General features: G+C 41.9%; 3 protein-coding genes across 3 annotated transcripts; all 3 read left to right on the plus strand.

The window, feature by feature from the left end:
* The first annotated feature begins 740 nt into the window (after nt 1–740).
* LOC306826806 (tripartite motif-containing protein 16-like) lies at nt 741–3745 on the plus strand. The gene is made up of 2 exons (XM_079348345.1): nt 741–902; nt 1991–3745. The coding sequence occupies exons 1-2, from the start codon at nt 744–746 to the stop codon at nt 3536–3538; spliced, it is 1707 nt and encodes a 568-aa protein (XP_079204471.1). The 5' UTR covers nt 741–743; the 3' UTR covers nt 3539–3745.
* Nucleotides 3746–7209: 3464 nt separating this feature from the next.
* On the plus strand, nt 7210–9762 carry LOC306826275 (tripartite motif-containing protein 16-like protein; the record flags this gene model as incomplete). Its single annotated transcript, XM_079347477.1, has 2 exons — nt 7210–7213; nt 8253–9762. 2 exons carry the CDS (start codon nt 7210–7212, stop codon nt 8828–8830), a joined length of 582 nt encoding a protein of 193 aa, XP_079203603.1. The 3' UTR covers nt 8831–9762.
* A 2505-nt stretch (nt 9763–12267) lies between these two features.
* On the plus strand, nt 12268–21232 carry LOC306826276 (uncharacterized protein; the record flags this gene model as incomplete). Its single annotated transcript, XM_079347478.1, has 3 exons — nt 12268–13938; nt 17460–17573; nt 18700–21232. The coding sequence occupies 3 exons, from the start codon at nt 12268–12270 to the stop codon at nt 20341–20343; spliced, it is 3429 nt and encodes a 1142-aa protein (XP_079203604.1). The 3' UTR covers nt 20344–21232.
* Nucleotides 21233–21685: the final 453 nt, after the last annotated feature.

The following is a 21685-nucleotide window of genomic DNA, read 5'->3' on the forward strand; positions in this document are numbered from 1 at the left end:
CTCGCAACAAAATCAAGCCGACTGTTTTAAGAGGAGTCTTTGTACATTAAAGCAGCAGTAGGAGTCAGTAGGTTTGTTTTTGAAACAGGATCATGACTTCAATCTGAGGTGAAGTTTGTCTAAAGACAATATCAATGATCTGCTTCAGTCATCACTTTGAACATCTGACAGACAAAAACAAGGAGCAAAGGTCAGCTCAATGTATTTCATGTAAATACAGTATGTGAACCAGCAGTGAGTGAAAACACATCTTCCAATGGAGATAAAGTTCAGTGGCTCTCTGACGCCTCCCTGTGGTCTCTCAGGTTTTGACAGCTTGTAATGCTGGTGCTCACAGGTCGCTCCGTTCTGACTGTAGTTGTAGAACCTGTTCAGTTATTCTCTCTGTTTTATTCACTTCTTTTTACATGATAGAAATGTGGGACTACAGTTTTTTTCCATGTTTGCTTATAGAGTTTGCTTCCATGAGACAGAGAGTGGTTATGTATTCATGTAGAGAATCGGCCCTATCAGAGGCATGAAACATGAGTCACAGCTTGTTCACCCCTCCCTCTTCTTCCTGCTCTCACACACAGCCAGCTCCAGTCTGACGTGTATTTCCTCCTTCTCTTCACATCAGATCTAATGTTTGAGGATGGGTGTAACCAACATGTGCGAGAGCAGACTGTGAACAAACACATGCTGTGTAGATCAGAGGTCAAACTAGTTTGATTGACAGACAGTCGCTGTTACAGAGAGGAGAAATGGCGCAGAAAGGAGTTCAGCTAGACCGGGAGGCTTTCTCTTGTTCCATCTGTCTGGATCTACGGAAGGATCCGGTGACTATTCCCTGTGGACACAGCTACTGCATGAACTGTATTAAAAGCCACTGGGATAAAAAGGGGATGAGAAGATTTACATATGTCAACCACATGACCTGTCAGGTGACCTTGGGGGATTTGTATATGTGGAAGCGTGTCTCCTCACTTGTTCATGTCTGATGAAGGGGCGAGGGCCTGAAACTTTACATGTGGTGATCATTCCCAATAAAAGTTAAATGGAGCAGATTCTGGTGTGCAGACTTAATCTTCCTCTGTCTTTAACAGCGACTGCAACAACCAGATTTCCCCCTGGGATTAATAAAGTGTTTCTGATTCTGAGTGTTTTTCCCTCCCGGACCCTGACTGGTGGATGATTCCAGAGCAGAGGGGCCTGTTATCAAACCACTTGCTGAGACTCCTCAGATATCAGGACCACGTCAGGCCTGAGGGTGGTATCAGCTATAATGTCCAGTAACCTCAGATGTCTCCAGATACATTGTTTCTTATACCAATAGAACATTTTTAACTTTTATAGTTTATAAATATTTAGGTTTTCTCTACGTTGGTAAGAATACCACTCTGCTGTTAGAAGCCCACTCAAAGTCTGTGATTGGTCAAATGGTGCAAACTCCGCCCATTTATGTGAAAGCTCTCAAGGAAACCCTCCATTTATGTATTTATCCGTTTTCTTTATTCACACCGTGTTGTGTAAATGTTTTTATAAATATCTTTTGTCTTAATAAATGAAACAGTGTCCTCGCTCAAGTCCAACTATTACGACTGTTTGCTGTTTTTGAGTCACACCCTGTCTCTTACAATAGCTGCTCTTTGTGGAACGCAGTCAAACCTGAACTTCACCCCATTTAAATATTTCTCTCCTCCCTCCCCGTCACAGACCTGCAGGTATGAGGATGGGTGTGAACTTTAAACTGTGAATTACTGGAACTGAAAAACCTCACTTACTGCAGCAAGTCAACAAGAGCAGAGTTCTGACTGTGTTTCTATCCAGAGAAAGAGGAACTGTTTGACCATCATCATCACTGAAGGGAGAAATGGCTCAGAGAGGAAACCAACTGGACCGAGACAAAATCAGTTGTCCCATCTGTCTGGAACTACTGAAGGATCCTGTGACTACTTCCTGCGGACACAGTTACTGTATGAAGTGTATTAAAAACCACTGGGATACACAGGATGAGAAGAGAGTCTACAGCTGCCCTCAGTGCAGACAGGACTTCACACCGAGGCCTGTCCTGGTGAAAAGCACCATGTTGGCAGTTTTAGTGGAGGAGCTGAAGAAGACTGGACTCCAAGATGCTCCTGCTGATCACTGCTATGCTGGACCTGAAGATGTGGCCTGTGATGTCTGCACCGGGAGGAAACTGAAAGCCTGTAAGTCCTGTCTGCAGTGTCTGGCCTCTTACTGTGAGAATCACCTCCAGCCTCATTATGAAGCACCTCCATTTAAGAAACACAAGCTGGTGGAGCCCTCCAAGAAGCTCCAGGAGAACGTCTGCTCTCGTCATAATGAGGAAATGAAAGTTTTTTGTCGCACTGATCAGCAGTCTATCTGTCTCCTCTGTTTAATGGACGAACACAAAGGTCACGACACAGTCTCAGCTGCAGCAGAAAGGAGCGAGAAGCAGAGAGAGCTCGAGGTGAGTCGACAAAACATCCAGCAGAGAATCCAGGACGGAGAGAAAGATGTGAAGTTGCTCCAACAGGAGGTGAAGGCTATCAATGGCTCTGCTGATAAAACAGTGGGGAACAGTGAGAAGATGTTCACTGAGCTGATCCGTCTCATGCAGAAAAGACGCTCTGATGTGAAGCAGCAGGTCAGATCCCAGCAGCAAACTGAAGTGAGTCGAGTCAGAGAGCGTCAGGAGAAGCTGGAGCAGGAGATCACTGAGCTGAAGAGGAAAGACGCTGAGATGGAGAAGCTGTCACACACACAAGATCACAACCAGTTTCTACAGGACTACCCCTCAGTGTCAGCACTCAGTGAATCTACACACTCATCCAGCATCAAGATCCGTCCTCTGAGGTACTTTGAGGACGTGACAGCAGCTGTGTCAGAAGTCAGAGATAAACTACAGGACGTCCTGACAGACAAATGGACAAACATCTCACAGACACTGACTAAAGTGGATGTTTTACTGTCACAACCAGAACCAGAACCAGAGCCCAAGACCAGAGCTGAGTTCTTAAGATATTCATGTGACGTCACACTGGATCCAAACACAGCAAACACACAGCTGTTATTATCTGATGGGAACAAAAAAGTAACATTAATGAGTGAACATCAGTCTTATTCTAGTCACCCAGACAGATTCACTTATTGGGATCAGGTCCTGAGTAAAGAGAGTCTGACTGGACGTTGTTACTGGGAGGTGGAGAGGAGAGGAAGAGGAGTTTGTGTAGCAGTCACATACAAGAATATCGGCAGAGCAGGGAACTCAGATGAATGTTGGATTGGACGTAATGACAAATCTTGGATGTTAGATTGTGACAACAACAGTTATAACTTTTGGTACAACAAAGTCAGGACTCCTGTCTCAGTTCCTCGGTCCTCCAGAGTAGGAGTGTACCTGGATCACACAGCAGGTATTCTGTCCTTCTACAGCATCTCTGAAACCATGACTCTCCTCCACAGAGTCCAGACCACATTCACTCAGCCTCTACATGCTGGACTCTGGCTATATTATGTTGGATCCTCTGCTGAGTTGTGTAAACTGAAATAGACAGAAGTCATTAAGGAGACAGATGTTTAACTTGCTGTGTTTCAAATCTTCAACTTGATTTTTATTCTTGCTCCTTGCTGAGATGTGATGGTCGTCACCTGTCAATCAAACTTTATGGGCGGTACTTTGACCTCTTCTCGTCTGTTCTGTAAATGTTTGAGTGTCTTTAAGTGACGCTCTTTCCTGTGTCTGTTTAGCCGTGGACTCTTTCACTGCTCACCATGACTTTTGTTCACCTGAACTGACATTTCTCTGTGTGAAAACATCAACTTCTCTCTGCTCTCCATGTTTGATTATTTGTATTCATACATTTATATGCTGTTGTTTCTGTTCTGATTCAGAGTCTGAAGAGAGAGAGAGAGAGAGCAGCAAACTTTTCTTTAATGCTGATTTTCTCTTCTCACCACTTTGAACATTTGTAGAAAATCTATAAAATCACACTTAAAGAAACGAGTTAGTCAGAATAAATGTTGTTCATATTCAAAGTGATGTAAAAATGTCCTCTGATGTGTTTTAAAAATGTAATCCTCCTGATTAAATCAATAGGAGATAAATCCTGGTTTTCTGTGAGCAGAGATTCTGATCAAACAAAGTGATTGTGTGGATGAAGTGAATGTGTTCATGAAATGATTGAAGGAGAGACATTGAACACACTTTACTGATTTGATGTGTCGGAGCCATAATGTGTGTTTTTACCTCTGTTGATTATTTGTTAGATTTTGCTCCTTATATGGGTTTGATATAGTTTCCAGTAATTAGCAGTGGGCGTGGCTTACTTTAATTTTACCGGTACATGAATTTGAAATATTTTTCTGTTGGCTGTCATTGTTATCACAATCATCTTCATCTTTTGGACCTTTTGTTTAAAAATACTGTTTTCCCTTTTTTGTTTAGTAAATCCACAAACATATCTGGACTTTTGAATGTGATATACGAACGAGTCACAGGTACAAACTGTGGAGTTTAAACCAGAAAGAGTGTTCACCTTTAAACAAGCATAAGAATGCCAATCCAGGCATAGAGTGCTGTATTATATGATCCGCCTTTAGGTGGCAACAAAGAGCTGTATAGAGCAAGACTATGCAATTGGGGAAGTGTCTCATGTCGAAGCATATTGAAGCCTGTTGTTAGCCGTTTAATAAACGAGTCATCGTCCACCACGTTTTGCTCTTTGTCGTCTTTCACCTAAGAGATATTACATTCCTTTCATTCTGTGAGATACAACACAAACCACTTAGTCTCTGTGCGGTACTTTACAATCTGAGGTCGGCACAATATGATGTTTGAACAATCTGAACTTTAACATTCTGACTAAACACACATGAACAAAATGTTTTCTTCTGGTCTTCATTGCAGGGTGTCGTAAGAAGCTGAAGTAGAGTCAAACTCACTTTGTTCATGTGTTGATGTTTAGAGCTGAAGAGTGCCCGTCACTGAACTTTGAATCCATGTTTAGGTTTACATCAGGATGTTTAGGTTGTCTTACAAAGTGAGAAGAATAGTATTTACACTGATTATTAAAAGTTCAAACTTCATACTTTGAGGAGAATGTGAGTTTTAAAGTAGGATGGTTGTGACTAAACTAAATAAGCATGTATTAAAGTGTCCTTTTTTTCAGATTCATTCAGTCATCACAGTCTACAAGTTAGCTGCAGAGCCTGATCCTGTGGTGCATTCAGGTCCTGTGGGGATTCAGAACTGTAAAAAATGAGCTCACATGTTGAATTTGTTGAAGTGCTGTTACTCTAAATGATCAAAAAGGCTTAAAGGACTGTATTAATACGATACTCATTTTAGCAGACTGAACTTTAAGGACTGTAAGGTGGAGGTTTCTATATCTGTGTTGAATGAATGAGGAGGACATTGTCAAACAGACTTGTGGATCATCTTAGATTTATTTAGCCATGGTCAAATAACACAACTATCAAAGACAATTGCTCAAACATGCTTGACCAAGACTTTACAATCAGTAACATTGTTCTGACCAGGATCTCACAATCACTGGCATGCTGGACCAGGACTCTGCAGTCACTGGTCAAAGTATTCTTCTTCACAGTGTTCCTTATATTCTGATAGAAAGACAGCCCACAAATACTTGACTCTGTATAAGACATGAAGAACTCATCTCCTGGACTAAAATGTCAAACATCTATGTTAAGCCAAATCTCTCAGACAACAACAGACAGTTGGCTCCAAACCAAATATAACTCTGCTGCTACTGTAATGAGATCTATTACTTACACACGTATGTATTACAGCTCCACAAACCTAAAAGAATGACTCTCACATGGTTGACACAATTAAAAGATACATCCACAAATTTATCAAGATGAAGCGATCCATAAAAATACCTACTATCAAAGACTGAAGAAGAGCTTATTTCAGAAACAAGAAAACCGTCTCCAAACTCTGCGATTCTAACAAGAGTTCATCTTCTACGATCTGAAATGAGAAGTGTTTTTAAAAGATAAAAGTTCTCTGTTGTAAACAAGTCTCTCTCTCTCTCTCTCTCACCACACACACACACACACACACACACACACACACACACTGCTCCTCTTCCTGGAACCAATCAGAGCTTGTTAAACCCTCCCTCTTCTTCCTGCTCTCACACACAGCCAGCCACTCTGACTCTGTATTTCCTGGTTCCCTCCCCTTCAGATCTACACGTTGAGACTCAGACAGTCGTTGTTGCAGAGAGGAGAAATGGCACAGAAAGGAGTTCAGCTGGGACAGGAAACCCTTTCTTGTTCGATCTGTCTGGATCTACTGAGGGATCCAGTGACTGTTCCCTGTGGACACAGCTACTGCATGAACTGTATTAAAAGCCACTGGTATAAAAGGGGATGAGAAGATTTACATATGTCAACCACATGACCTGTCAGGTGACCTTGGGGGATTTGTATATGTGGAAGCGTGTCTCCTCACTTGTTCCTGTCTGATGAAGGGCGAGGGCCTGAAACGTTACATGTGGTGATCATTCCCAATAAAAGTTAAATGGAGCAGATTCTGGTATGCAGACTTAGTCTTCCTCTGTCTTAAAGAGCAACTGTAACAACCAGATTTCCCACTGGGATTAATAAAGTGTTTCTGATTCTGAGTGATTTTCCCTCCCGGACCCTGACTGGTGGATGATTCCAGAGCAGAGGGGCCTGTTATCAAACCACTTGCTGAGACTCCTCAGATATCAGGACCACGTCAGGCCTGAGGGTGGTATCAGCTATAATGTCCAGTAACCTCAGATGTCTCCAGATGCATTGTTTCTTATACCAGTAGAACATTTTCAACTGTTATAGTTTATAAATATTTAGGTTTTCTCTACGTTGGTAAGAATACCACTCTGCTGTTAGAAGCCCACTCAATGTCTGTGATTGGTCAAATGGTGCAAACTCCGCCCATTTATGTGAAAGCTCTCAAGGAAACCCTCCATTTATGTATTTATCTGTTTTCTTTTTCACACCGTGTTGTGTAAATGTTTTTATAAATATCTTTTGTCTTAATAAATGAAACAGTGTCCTCACTCAAGTCCAACTATTACGACTGTTTGTTGTTTTTGAGTCACACCCTGTCTCTTTAAAAAGCTGCTCTTTGTGGAACGCAGTCAAACCTGAACTTCACCCCATTTAAATATTTCTCTCCTCCCTCCCCGTCACAGACCTGCAGGTATGAAGATGGGTGTGAACTTTAAACTGTGAATTACTGGAACTGAAAAACCTCATTCACTGCAGCAAGTCAACAAGAGCAGACGGTTGTTGTCCATCAGAGTTCTGACTGTGTTTCTATCCAGAGAAAGAGGAACTGTTTGACCATCATCATCACTGAAGGGAGAAATGGCTCAGAGAGGAAACCAACTGGACCGAGACAAAATCAGTTGTCCCATCTGTCTGGATCTACTGAAGGATCCGGTGACTATTCCCTGTGGACACAGTTACTGTATGAAGTGTATTAAAAACCACTGGGATACACAGGATGAGAAGAGAGTCTACAGCTGCCCTCAGTGCAGACAGGACTTCACACCGAGGCCTGTCCTGGTGAAAAGCACCATGTTGGCAGTTTTAGTGGAGGAGCTGAAGAAGACTGGACTCCAAGCTGCTCCTGCTGATCTCTGCTATGCTGGACCTGAAGATGTGGCCTGTGATGTCTGCACCGGGAGGAAACTGAAAGCCTGTAAGTCCTGTCTGCAGTGTCTGGCCTCTTACTGTGAGAATCACCTCCAGCCTCATTATGAAGCACCTCCATTTAAGAAACACAAGCTGGTGGAGCCCTCCAAGAAGCTCCAGGAGAACGTCTGCTCTCGTCATAATGAGGAAATGAAAGTTTTTTGTCGCACTGATCAGCAGTCTATCTGTTATCATGGAGAAAAGACGCTCTGATGTGAAGCAGCAGGTCAGATCCCAGCAGCAAACTGAAGTGAGTCGAGTCAGAGAGTGTCAGGAGAAGCTGGAGCAGGAGATCACTGAGCTGAAGAGGAAAGACGCTGAGATGGAGAAGCTGTCACACACACAAGATCACATCCAGTTTCTACAGGACTACCCCTCAGTGTCAGCACTCAGTGAATCTACACACTCATCCAGCATCAAGATCCGTCCTCTGAGGTACTTTGAGGACGTGACAGCAGCTGTGTCAGAAGTCAGAGATAAACTACAGGACGTCCTGACAGACAAATGGACAAGCATCTCACAGACAGTGACTGAGGTGGATGTTTTACTGTCAGGACCAGAACCAGAACCAGAGCCCAAGACCAGAGCTGAGTTCTTACGATATTCATGTGACATCACACTGGATCCAAACACAGCACACACACTGCTGTTATTATCTGATGGGAACAGAAAAGTAACAGTGATGAGTAAACATCAGTCTTATTCTAGTCACCCAGACAGATTCACTTATTGGTGGCAGGTCCTGAGTAAAGAGAGTCTGACTGGACGTTGTTACTGGGAGGTGGAGTGGAGAGGAACAGGAGTTTCTGTAGCAGTCACATACAAGAATATCAGCAGAGCAGGGAGCTCAGATGAATGTTTCTTTGGACGTAATGACAAATCTTGGATGTTATATTGTGACAACAACAGTTATTACTTTTGTTACAACAATGTCTGGACTCCTGTCTCAGGTCCTCGGTCCTCCAGAGTAGGAGTGTACCTGGATCACAGAGCAGGTATTCTGTCCTTCTACAACATCTCTGAAACCATGACTCTCCTCCACAGAGTCCAGACCACATTCACTCAGCCTCTACATGCTGGACTCAGGTTTTATGATGTTGGAGCCTCTGCTGAGTTGTGTAAACTGAAATAGACAGAAGTCATTAAGGAGACAGATGTTTAACTTGATGTGTTTCAAATCTTCAACTTCATTTTTATTCATGCTCGTTGCTGAGATGTGATGGTCGTCACCTGTCAATCAAACTTTATGGGCGGTACTTTGACCTCTTCTCGTCTGTTCTGTAAATGTTTGAGTGTCTTTAAGTGACGCTCCTTCCTGTGTCTGTTTAGCCGTGGACTCTTTCACTGTTCACCATGACTTTTGTTTGAAGGTGTATTTACTGGTTCATATGTAGTTGTGTTCATTGAGTGTTTAAAGGTTTAGTATTACTAACCAGGTGATCTCTGGTGTCAGTCTTTCATCAACGTTTGTGTTGAACACTGGAGAGCAGCACTGAGCACAGATCAGACTATCAGGTGACCTTTCTGAGTCAGGTGTGTAAACCTGCTGAGTGAGGAGGAGAGAGGAGAGAGGCTGAGACACTTTCAGGCTCAATTCAGTGTCAGGAAGACAGCAGAGATGCTGTTGGTAAGCATGCTGTGTTCTTTGTTAAGGCTCTGTTTAGCATGTTGGATTTCATGTACTAAATTGACCCTGTTTATTTCAGAGAGTGATGCATCGTCGTCTGATTGAATCCTTGATTAACAGTGCTGCCGGCTGTGTACTTCATTGATTGATTAGTCTGCGTGAGGCAGCATGGTAGTTGAGGTTTGCTGTCAGGTTCTCTGCACATTATATTGTTTGGGGTGAAGTCAGAGGGTTAAACATTGTTTTACTTGTTATGATTGTGTTCATTCATCTTGGTTTATTAAAACTAGTTTATGTCTTTATGGGTATTTTAGCTTGAACAATGAATGTATAAATTGGGTTTAATTCAAGTCAGTAAAATAGATTTCTTTTTTATAGTTTTTAGTGTTAATGTGGAAAACATTTAAATTAGGTATTTAAATAATAATTAATATTGAACAAATGTTTAAATTGTCAACAAAAGCTAAAGAGCTGAATAATTTCTACAATTCACATTGATTCAATTGTTATATTAACTTAGATTCTGATTTTTATTGTTTGGAAATAAGAAAATTAAGGATCTTAATGCATGTTTACTTATTTGAAAGGTGAGACAGACTTGATTTAGCATGTTTTATTTTCTTAAAGAATTTTCTTGATTAACATGTTTGTCTTTTTATGACTCAAAGATTTTTTTTAGCTTACTAAGCTCCTGATGGATTGTTTCATTAATATGTGCTAATAAATGTAATGAAAACATGATATCCATGGACATCCATCCTCTTTGTCTTTTACCTGCTCCACTTTTCATAAAAAGTCTGCTCAAACAAAGCTGTTTGTAGATTTTCCCTTCATGACATCACAAAGGGCAGTAGCCCCTCCCCCAGGTGGGTGACACTCCCACAGCTAGGTGTTTGTTCTGACCTCTACGTCTGCCTTCTATCAGACCAAAAACAGTGACGAAGAATACAATGTTATTCTTCTGATATGTGGAAGACACTGCATCAGAAAATCAAAGAAACAATCTCTCTGAATAATAAAATGTAAAACAATTAAGGACCTATCGTTTTAAAAAAGACTTACAGTAGAGAGTCAAACGACAGATGACGTCTTGTTCAAAGACTTTTTTTGAATCAGTAGGTTTGTATATGAAACAGGATCATGACTTCAATCTGAGGTGAAGTTTGTCTAAAGACAATATCAGTGATCTGCTTCAATCATCACTTTGAACATCTGATGGACAAAAACAAGGAGCAAAGGTCAGCTCAATGTATTTCATGTAAATACAGTATGTGAACCAGCAGTGAGTGAAAACACATCTTCCAATGGAGATAAAGTTCAGTGGCTCTCTGACAATGCTGGACTGTTACTTAGCTGGCAGCTTACCTGTTTAAGAAGACAAACATTTGTTTCAGTGACTCTTTAAGAAATGACTTTATCTCTGAGATCAACTCCAAGTCTGACATTTTGTTTAAGATGAATTGGGGCCACTTTTATAATAAGTAAAGATTGGAGTGCATTGGGCCGTGGAGGTGCAATAGGGGCAGAGTGATTGGTTGGACAGGGTTTTAATTTCTGAAGTTTCTGCACTTGACTTGTTTGGGGTTCTTCTTAGAATAGACTGGTATAGAAATGACATATTTCAAGCTGTCAAAATCTGAGACACCACAGGGAGGCGTCAGAGAGCCACTGAACTTTATCTCCATTGGAAGATGTGTTTTCACTCACTGCTGGTTCACATACTGTATTTACATTAAATACATTGAGCTGACCTTTGCTCCTTGTTTTTGTCTGTTAGATGTTCAATGTGATGACTGAAGCAGGGTCAACATGAAACACTAAACAGACTGCTGCCCAGGAGCTCTGGAACGTCTGCTCTGAATGGTGTGACACGTTCAGAGCTGTGTGGTGTTTTGCTACCAAGAAGCTTACCTCCTTTTTTAAATTATGAGCTTTTGGTTGGATGAACTTATGAGAAAAATAATGTTTGACTGTTTTATTTAAAAGTGTTGTGTAGTAATGGGTGGTGTTGAAATGACTACACTTCTAGTGCTGGTGTTGGTAGATTTAGTAAAACCTCTGAGGATAAAAATCAAGGGGGAGACATTCAAGAGCCGGTCACTGAGACAGGTGGAAAAAACTGAATGAAATATCTACTTCTGGCTTGTTTGAATGTCGGCCTTGAGAGGGATGTCGCTATCACACAACATTCAACAAGCAGCTTGGATTAGCACATGTTGACTTGATGGGAATTTCTGGTTTCATTTAATGTTTTATTTGGCCTCACCAAAACTACACAGGTTCTGCCTATAAACTCAACAGTCACGTGACGGTTCATGTGGACGCTATGTTGCTCATGTCTGATAAAGCAGCCGTTAAAAACAACAGGGCTTTGTGTTGTGTATTTTGTAATAAATGACGAGCTTGTTTTTGTACCAGGCTGTAAAACACATCTTCCAATGGAGATAAAGTTCAGTGGCTCTCTGACGCCTCCCTGTGGTCTCTCAGGTTTTGACAGCTTGTAATGCTGGTGCTCACAGGTCGCTCCGTTCTGACTGTAGTTGTAGAACCTGTTCAGTTATTCTCTGTGTTTTATTCACTTCTTTTTACATGATAGAAATGTGGGACTACAGTTTTTTTTTACATGTTTGCTTATAGAGTTTGCTTCCATGAGACAGAGAGTGGTTATGTATTCATGTTGAGAATCGGCCCTATCAGAGGCATGAAACATGAGTCACAGCTTGTTAACCCCTCCCTCTTCTTCCTGCTCTCACACACAGCCAGCTCCACTCTGACGTGTATTTCCTCCTTCTCTCCACATCAGATCTAATGTTTGAGGATGGGTGTAACCAACATGTGCGAGAGCAGACTGTGAACAAACACATGCTGTGTAGATCAGAGGTCAAACTAGTTTGATTTCTCAGGAAGTGAAACTCAGACAGTCGTTGTTACCGAGAGGAGAAATGGCACAGAAAGGAGTTCAGCTAGACCGGGAGGCTTTCTCTTGTTCCATCTGTCTGGATCTACTGAAGGATCCGGTGACTATTCCCTGTGGACACAGTTACTGTATGAAGTGTATTAAAAACCACTGGGATACACAGAATGAGAAGAGAGTCTACAGCTGCCCTCAGTGCAGACAGGACTTCACACCGAGGCCTGTCCTGGTGAAAAACACCATGTTAGCAGTTTTAGTGGAGGAGCTGAAGAAGACTGGACTCCAAGCTGCTCCTGCTGATCTCTGCTATGCTGGACCTGAAGATGTGGCCTGTGATGTCTGCACCGGGAGGAAACTGAAAGCCTGTAAGTCCTGTCTGCAGTGTCTGGCCTCTTACTGTGAGAATCACCTCCAGCCTCATTTTAAAGTACCTTCATTTAAGAAACACAAGCTGGTGGAGCCCTCCAAGAAGCTCCAGGAGAACGTCTGCTCTCGTCATAATGAGGAAATGAAAGTATTTTGTCGCACTGATCAGCAGTCTATCTGTCTCCTCTGTTTAATGGACGAACACAAAGGTCACGACACAGTCTCAGCTGCAGCAGAAAGGAGCGAGAAGCAGAGAGAGCTCGAGGTGAGTCGACAAAACATCCAGCAGAGAATCCAGGACGGAGAGAAAGATGTGAAGCTGCTCCAACAGGAGGTGGAGGCTATCAATGGCTCTGCTGATAAAACAGTGGGGAACAGTGAGAAGATGTTCACTGAGCTGATCCGTCTCATGGAGAAAAGACGCTCTGATGTGACGCAGCAGGTCAGATCCCAGCAGCAAACTGAAGTGAGTCGAGTCAGAGAGCGTCAGGAGAAGCTGGAGCAGGAGATCACTGAGCTGAAGAGGAAAGACGCTGAACTGGAGAAGCTCTCACACACACAAGATCACAACCAGTTTCTACAGGACTACCCCTCAGTGTCAGCACTCAGTGAATCTACACACTCATCCAGCATCAAGATCCGTCCTCTGAGGTACTTTGAGGACGTGACAGCAGCTGTGTCAGAAGTCAGAGATAAACTACAGGACGTCCTGAGAGAGAAATGGACAAACATCTCACAGACACTGACTGAAGTGGATGTTTTACTGTCACAACCAGAACCAGAACCAGAGCCCAAGACCAGAGCTGAGTTCTTAAAATATTCATGTGACATCACACTGGATCCAAACACAGCACACACACGTCTGTTATTATCTAATGGGAACAGAAAAGTAACACGAGTGAACGAAGATCAGTCTTATTCTAGTCACCCAGACAGATTCACTTATTGGGATCAGGTCCTGAGTAAAGAGAGTCTGACTGGACGTTGTTACTGGGAGGTGGAGTGGAGAGGAAGAGTTTATGTAGCAGTCACATACAAGAATATCAGCAGAGCACGGATCTCAGATGAATGTGGGTTTGGATATAATGACAAATCTTGGAGGTTAGTTTGTTACAACAACAGTTATAACTTTTGTTACAACAATGTCAGCACTCCTGTCTCAGGTCCTCTGTCCTCCAGAGTAGGAGTGTACCTGGATCACACAGCAGGTATTCTGTCCTTCTACAACATCTCTGAAACCATGACTCTCCTCCACAGAGTCCAGACCACATTCACTCAGCCTCTACATGCTGGACTCGGGTTTGATATCTTTGGATCCTCTGCTGAGTTGTGTAAACTGAAATAGACAGAAGTCATTAAGGAGACAGATGTTTAACTTGATGTGTTTCAAATCTTCAACTTGATTTTTATTCATGCTCGTTGCTGAGATGTGATGGTCGCCACCTGTCAATCAAACTTTATGGGCGGTACTTTGACTTCTTCTCGTCTGTTCTGTAAATGTTTGAGTGTCTTTAAGTGACGCTCCTTCCTGTGTCTGTTTAGCCGTGGACTCTTTCACTGCTCACCATGACTTTTGTTCACCTGAACTGACATTTCTCTGTGTGAAAACATCAACTTCTCTCTGCTCTCCATGTTTGATTATTTGTATTCATACATTTATATGCTGTTGTTTCTGTTCTGATTCAGAGTCTGAAGAGAGAGAGAGAGAGAGCAGCAAACTTTTCTTTAATGCTGATTTTCTCTTCTCACCACTTTGAACATTTGTAGAAAATCTATAAAATCCCACTTAAAGAAACGAGTTAGTCAGAATAAATGTTGTTCATATTCAAAGTGATGTAAAAATGTCCTCTGAGGTGTTTTAAAAATGTAATCCTCCTGATTAAATCAATAAGGAGATAAATCCTGGTTTTCTGTGAGCAGAGATTCTGATCAAACAAAGTGATTGTGTGGATGAAGTGAATGTGTTCATGAAATGATTGAAGGAGAGACATTGAACACACTTTACTGATTTGATGTGTCGGAGCCATAATGTGTGTTTTTACCTCTGTTGATTATTTGTTATATTTTGCTCCTTATATGGGTTTGATATAGTTTCCAGTAATTAGCAGTGGGCGTGGCTTACTTTAATTTTACCTGTACATGAATTTGAAATATTTTTCTGTTGGCTGTCATTGTTATCACAATCATCTTCATCTTTTGGACCTTTTGTTTAAAAATACTGTTTTCCCTTTTTTGTTTAGTAAATCCACAAACATATCTGGACTTTTGAATGTGATATACGAACGAGTCACAGGTACAAACTGTGGAGTTTAAACCAGAAAGAGTGTTCACCTTTAAACAAGCATAAGAATGCCAATACAGTCATAGAGTGCTGTGTTATATGATCCGCCTTTAGGTGGCAACAAAGAGCTGTATAGAGCAAGATTATGCAGTTGGGGAAGTGTCTCATGTCGAAGCATATTGAAGCCTGTTGTTAGCCGTTTAATAAACGAGTCATCGTCCACCATGTTTTGCTCTTTGTCGTCTTTCACCTAAGAGATATTACATTCCTTTCATTCTGTGAGATACAACACAAACCACTTAGTCTCTGTGCGGTACTTTACAATCTGAGGTCGGCACAATATGATGTTTGAACAATCTGAACTTTAACAGTCTGAATAAACACACATGAACAAAATGTTTTCTTCTGGTCTTCATTGCAGGGTGTCGTAAGAAGCTGAAGTAGAGTCAAACTCACTTTGTTCATGTGTTGATGTTTAGAGCTGAAGAGTGTCCGTCACTGAACTTTGAATCCATGTTTAGGTTTACATCAGGATGTTTAGGTTGTCTTACAAAATGAGAAGAATAGTATTTACACTGATTATTAAAAGTTCAAACTTCATACTTTGAGGAGAATGTGAGTTTTAAAGTAGGATGGTTGTGACTAAACTAAATAAGCATGTATTAGAGTGTCCTTTTTTTCAGATTCATTCAGTCATCACAGTCTACAAGTTAGCTGCAGAGCCTGATCATGTGGTGCATTCAGGTCCTGTGGGGATTCAGAACTGTGAAAATGAGGTCACATGTTGAATTTGTTGAAGTGCTGTTACTCTAAATGATCAAAAAGGCTTAAAGGACTGTATTAATACGATACTCATTTTAGCAGACTGAACTTTAAGGACTGTAAGGTGGAGGTTTCTATATCTGTGTTGAATGAATGAGGAGGACATTGTCAAACAGACTTGTGGATCATCTTAGATTTATTTAGCCATGGTCAAATAACATAACTATCAAAGACAATTGCTCAAACATGCTTGACCAAGACTTTACAATCACTAACATTGTTCTGACCAGGATCTCACAATCACTGGCATGCTGGACCAGGACTCTGCAGTCACTGGTCAAAGTATTCTTCTTCACAGTGTTCCTTATATTCTGATAGAAAGACAGCCCACAAATACTTGACTCTGTACAAGACATGAGGAACTCATCTCCTGGACTAAAATGTCAAACATCTATGTTAAGCCAAATCTCTCAGACAACAACAGACAGTTGGCTCCAAACCAAATGTAACTCTGCTGCTACTGTAATGAGATCTATTACTTACACACGTATGTATTACAGCTCCACAAACCTAAAAGAATGACTCTCACATGGTTGACACAATTAAAAGATATAGCCACAAATTTATCAAGATGAAGCGATCCATAAAAATACCTACCGTAAATTCCGTACTATTGAGCGCACCTGGATATAAGCCGCACCGGCTAAAAATAAGTAAATAAATGTATTTGTACATATATAAGCCGCACTTGATTATAAGCCGCAGGTGTCCACGCTATAACAAGAGCTATTTACACAGACGTAGGCTACCGGTAACATCCGCAAATACTGTAGCGTCCGTACGGACGTTAAAGGACGACGAGAGCGTTCAAATAATAACTTTTAATAACCCGATCACTGTCGGCCGTGACCACGCCGTTTACAGCAGAGAGCAACACATAACTTGCCGTAACAATCCAACTCTCTCCCCCAGCGTTCTCTCATACAGCCACTCAACACGTTCGCGCTGGTGCATTCACTGACTCTCCACATAATCGGAATTATGAACACATTATCAACTACTGACTTTACAACATGAACCGTTACAATACGAAGCCTAGCCGACGGTGTCTGTAACACGGCTGATGAAAAAGATGACCGTAATATATTTCACAAGAAAAAGTCCATCCATTCACTGCCTCAGAATGACTTCATTACTCACTTCCTCAGTCTCTGTTGTCGCTGTCAGTGTCATCTTAACGTGCAGCAGCTCTGTTAGCTTCTTTGACAGCCAGGTCGATCGCCTTTAACTTGAAAGCTGCATCATATGTATTTCTCCGTGTGTTTTCCATGATGAGGGTGCGTGCATGAAGCGCAAAATGACTGATATTAAGATCCGACGTGACGAAGTCAAATGTTTTTGCGGCAGAAGCTCATTGTCCCCCATAAAAAATCCATGCATTAGCCGCACCGGAGTAGAAGCCGCAGTGCTCGAAGTGTGAGAAAAAAGTAGCGGCTTATAGTCCGGAATTTACGGTACTATCAAAGACTGAAGAAGAGCTTATTTCAGAAACAAGAAAACCGTCTCCAAACTATGTGATTCAAACAAGAGTTCATCTTCTACAATCTGAAATGAGAAGTGTTTTTAAAAGATAAAAGTTCTCTGTTGTAAACAAGTCTCTCTCTCTTTCTCTCTCTCTCTCACACACACACACACACACACTGCTCCTCTTCCTGGAACCAATCAGAGCTTGTTAAACCCTCCCTCTTCTTCCTGCTCTCAAACACAGCCAGCCACTCTGACTCTGTATTTCCTGGTTCCCTCCCCTTCAGATCTACACGTTGAGACTCAGACAGTCGTTGTTGCAGAGAGGAGAAATGGCACAGAAAGGAGTTCAGCTGGGACAGGAAACCCTTTCTTGTTCGATCTGTCTGGATCTACTGAGGGATACAGTGACTGTTCCCTGTGGACACAGCTACTGCATGAACTGTATTAAAAGCCACTGGGATAAAAAGGGGATGAGAAGATTTACATATGTCAACCACATGACCTGTCAGGTGACCTCAGGGGATTTGTGTATATGGATGCGTGTCTCCTCACTTGTTCCTGTCTGATAAAGGGCAAGGGCCTGAAACGTTACATGTGGTGATCATTCCCAATAAAAGTTAAATGGAGCAGATTCTGGTGTGCAGACTTAGTCTTCCTCTGTCTTAAAGAGCGACTGTTACAACCAGATTTCCCCCTGGGATTAATAAAGTGTTTCTGATTCGGAGTGTTTTTCCCTCCCGGACCCTGACTGGTGGATGATTCCAGAGCAGAGGGGCCTGTTATCAAACCACTTGCTGAGACTCCTCAGATATCAGGACCACGTCAGGCCTGAGGGTGGTATCAGCTATAATGTCCAGTAACCTCAGATGTCTCCAGATGCATTGTTTCTTATACCAGTAGAACATTTTCAACTGTTATAGTTTATAAATATTTAGGTTTTCTCTAAGTTGGTAAGAATACCACTCTGCTGTTAGAAGCCCACTCAATGTCTGTGATTGGTCAAATGGTGCAAACTCCGCCCATTTATGTGAAAGCTCTCAAGGAAACCCTCCATTTATGTATTTATCTGTTTTCTTTTTTCATACCATGTTGTGTAAATGTTTTTATAAATATATTTTGTCTTAATAAATGAAACAGTGTCCTCGCTCAAGTCCAACTATTACGACTGTTTGTTGTTTTTGAGTCACACCCTGTCTCTTTCAATAGCTGCTCTTTGTGGAACGCAGTCAAACCTGAACTTCACCCCATTTTAATATTTCTCTCCTCCCTCCCTGTCACAGACCTGCAGGTATGAGGATGGGTGTGAACTATAAACTGTGAATTACTGGAACTGAAAAACCTCATTCAGTGCAGCAAGTCAACAAGAGCAGACGGTTGTTGTCCATCAGAGCTCTGACTGTGTTTCTATCCAGAGAAAGAGGAACTGTTTGACCATCATCATCACTGAAGGGAGAAATGGCTCAGAGAGGAAACCAACTGGACCGAGAGAGATTCTGCTGTTCCATCTGTCTGGAACTACTGCAGGATCCTGTGACTATTCCCTGTGGACACAGTTACTGTATGAAGTGTATTAAAAACCACTGGGATACACAGGATGAGAAGAGAGTCTACAGCTGCCCTCAGTGCAGACAGGACTTCACACCGAGGCCTGTCCTGGTGAAAAACACCATGTTAGCAGTTTTAGTGGAGGAGCTGAAGAAGACTGGAGTCCAAGCTGCTCCTGCTGATCACTGTTATGCTGGACCTGAAGATGTGGCCTGTGATGTCTGCACCGGGAGGAAACTGAAAGCCTGTAAGTCCTGTCTGCAGTGTCTGGCCTCTTACTGTGAGAATCACCTCCAGCCTCATTTTGAAGCAGCGCCATTGAAGAAACACAAGCTGGTGGAGCCCTCCAAGAAGCTCCAGGAGAACGTCTGCTCTCGTCATAATGAGGAAATGAAAGTATTTTGTCGCACTGATCAGCAGTCTATCTGTCTCCTCTGTTTAATGGACGAACACAAAGGTCACGACACAGTCTCAGCTGCAGCAGAAAGGAGCGAGAAGCAGAGAGAGCTCGAGGTGAGTCGACAAAACATCCAGCAGAGAATCCAGGACGGAGAGAAAGATGTGAAGCTGCTCCAACAGGAGGTGGAGGCTATCAATGGCTCTGCTGATAAAACAGTGGGGAACAGTGAGAAGATGTTCACTGAGCTGATCCGTCTCATGGAGAAAAGACGCTCTGATGTGACGCAGCAGGTCAGATCCCAGCAGCAAACTGAAGTGAGTCGAGTCAGAGAGCGTCAGGAGAAGCTGGAGCAGGAGATCACTGAGCTGAAGAGGAAAGACGCTGAACTGGAGAAGCTCTCACACACACGCGATCACACCCAGTTTCTACAGGACTACCCCTCAGTGTCAGCACTCAGTGAATCTACACACTCATCCAGCATCAAGATCCGTCCTCTGAGGTACTTTGAGGACGTGACAGCAGCTGTGTCAGAAGTCAGAGATAAACTACAGGACGTCCTGACAGACAAATGGACAAACATCTCACGGACAGTGACTCAAGTGGATGTTTTACTGTCACAACCAGAACCAGAACCAAAACTAAAACCAGAACCAGAACCAGAGCCCAAGACCAGAGCTGAGTTCCTACAATATTCATGTGACATCACACTGGATCCAAACACAGCAAACACATGGCTGTTATTATCTGATGAGAACAGAAAAGTAACATTAATGAGGGAACATCAGTCTTATTCGAGTCACCCAGACAGATTCATTGATTATTGTCAGGTCCTGAGTAAAGAGAGTCTGACTGGACGTTGTTACTGGGAGGTGGAGTGGAGAGGAACAGGAGTTAATGTAGCAGTCACATACAAGAATATCAGCAGAGCAGCGACCTCAGGTGAATGTAGGTTTGGACGTAATGACAAATCTTGGAGGTTAGATTGTAACAACAACAGTTATAACTTTTATTACAACAATGTCAAGACTCCTGTCTCAGGTCCTCGGTCCTCCAGAGTAGGAGTGTACCTGGATCACACAGCAGGTATTCTGTCCTTCTACAACATCTCTGAAACCATGACTCTCCTCCACAGAGTCCAAACCACATTCACTCAGCCTCTACATGCTGGACTCTGGGTATGTTATGATTTTGGAGACTCTGCTGAGTTGTGTAAACTGAAGTAGACAGAAGTCATGAAGGAGACAGATGTTTAACTTGCTGTGTTTCAAATCTTCTACTTGATTTTTATTCATGCTCGTTGCTGAGATGTGATGGTCGTCACCTGTCAATCAAACTTTATGGGCGGTACTTTGACCTCTTCTCGTCTGTTCTGTAAATGTTTGAGTGTCTTTAAGTGACGCTCCTTCCTGTGTCTGTTTAGCCGTGGACTCTTTCACTGCTCACCATGACGTTTGTTTGAAGGTGTATTTACTGGTTCATATGTAATTGTGTTCATTGTGTGTTTAAAGGTTTATTATTACTAACCAGGTGATCTCTGGTGTCAGTCTTTCATCAACGTTTGTGTTGAACACTGGAGAGCAGCACTGAGCACAGATCAGACTATCAGGTGACCTTTCTGAGTCAGGTGTGTAAACCTGCTGAGTGAGGAGGAGAGAGGAGAGAGGCTGAGACACTTTCAGGCTCAATTCAGTGTCAGGAAGACAGCAGAGATGCTGTTGGTAAGCATGCTGTGTTCTTTGTTAAGGCTCTGTTTAGCATGTTGGATTTCATATACTAAATTGACCCTGTTTATTTCAGAGAGTGATGCATCGTCGTCTGATTGAATCCTTGATTAACAGTGCTGCCGGCTGTGTACTTCATTGATTGATTAGTCTGCGTGAGGCAGCATGGTAGTTGAGGTTTGCTGTCAGGTTCTCTGCACATTATATTGTTTGGGGTGAAGTCAGAGGGTTAAACATTGTTTTACTTGTTATGATTGTGTTCATTCGTCTTGGTTTATTAAAACTAGTTTGTCTTTATGGGTATTTTAACTTGAACAATGAATGTATAAATTGGGTTTAATTCAAGTCAGTAAAATAGATTTCTTTTTTATAGTTTTTAGTGTTAATGTGGAAAAAATTTAAATTAGGTATTTAAATAATAATTAATATTGAACAAATGTTTACATTGTGAACAAAAGCTAAAGAACTGAATAATTTCTACAATTCACATTGATTCAATTGTTATATTAACTTAGATTCTGATTTTTGTTTGGAAGTAAGAAAATTAAGGATCTTAATGCATGTTTAATTATTTGAAAGGTGAGACAGACTTGATTTAGCATGTTTTATTTTCTTAAAGAATTTTCTTGATTAACATGTTTGTCTTTTTATGACTCAAAGATTTTTTTTAGCTTACTAAGCTCCTGATGGATTGTTTCATTAATATGTGCTAATAAATGTCATGAAAAAATGATATCCATGGACATCCATCCTCTTTGTCTTTTACCTGCTCCACTTTTCAGAAAATGTGCTCAAACAAAGCTGTTTGTAGATTTTCCCTTCATGACATCACAAAGGGCAGTAG

This window comes from Symphodus melops (assembly GCF_947650265.1).
Source record: "Symphodus melops genome assembly, chromosome: 7".
Classification (NCBI taxonomy): Eukaryota; Metazoa; Chordata; class Actinopteri; order Labriformes; family Labridae; genus Symphodus; species Symphodus melops.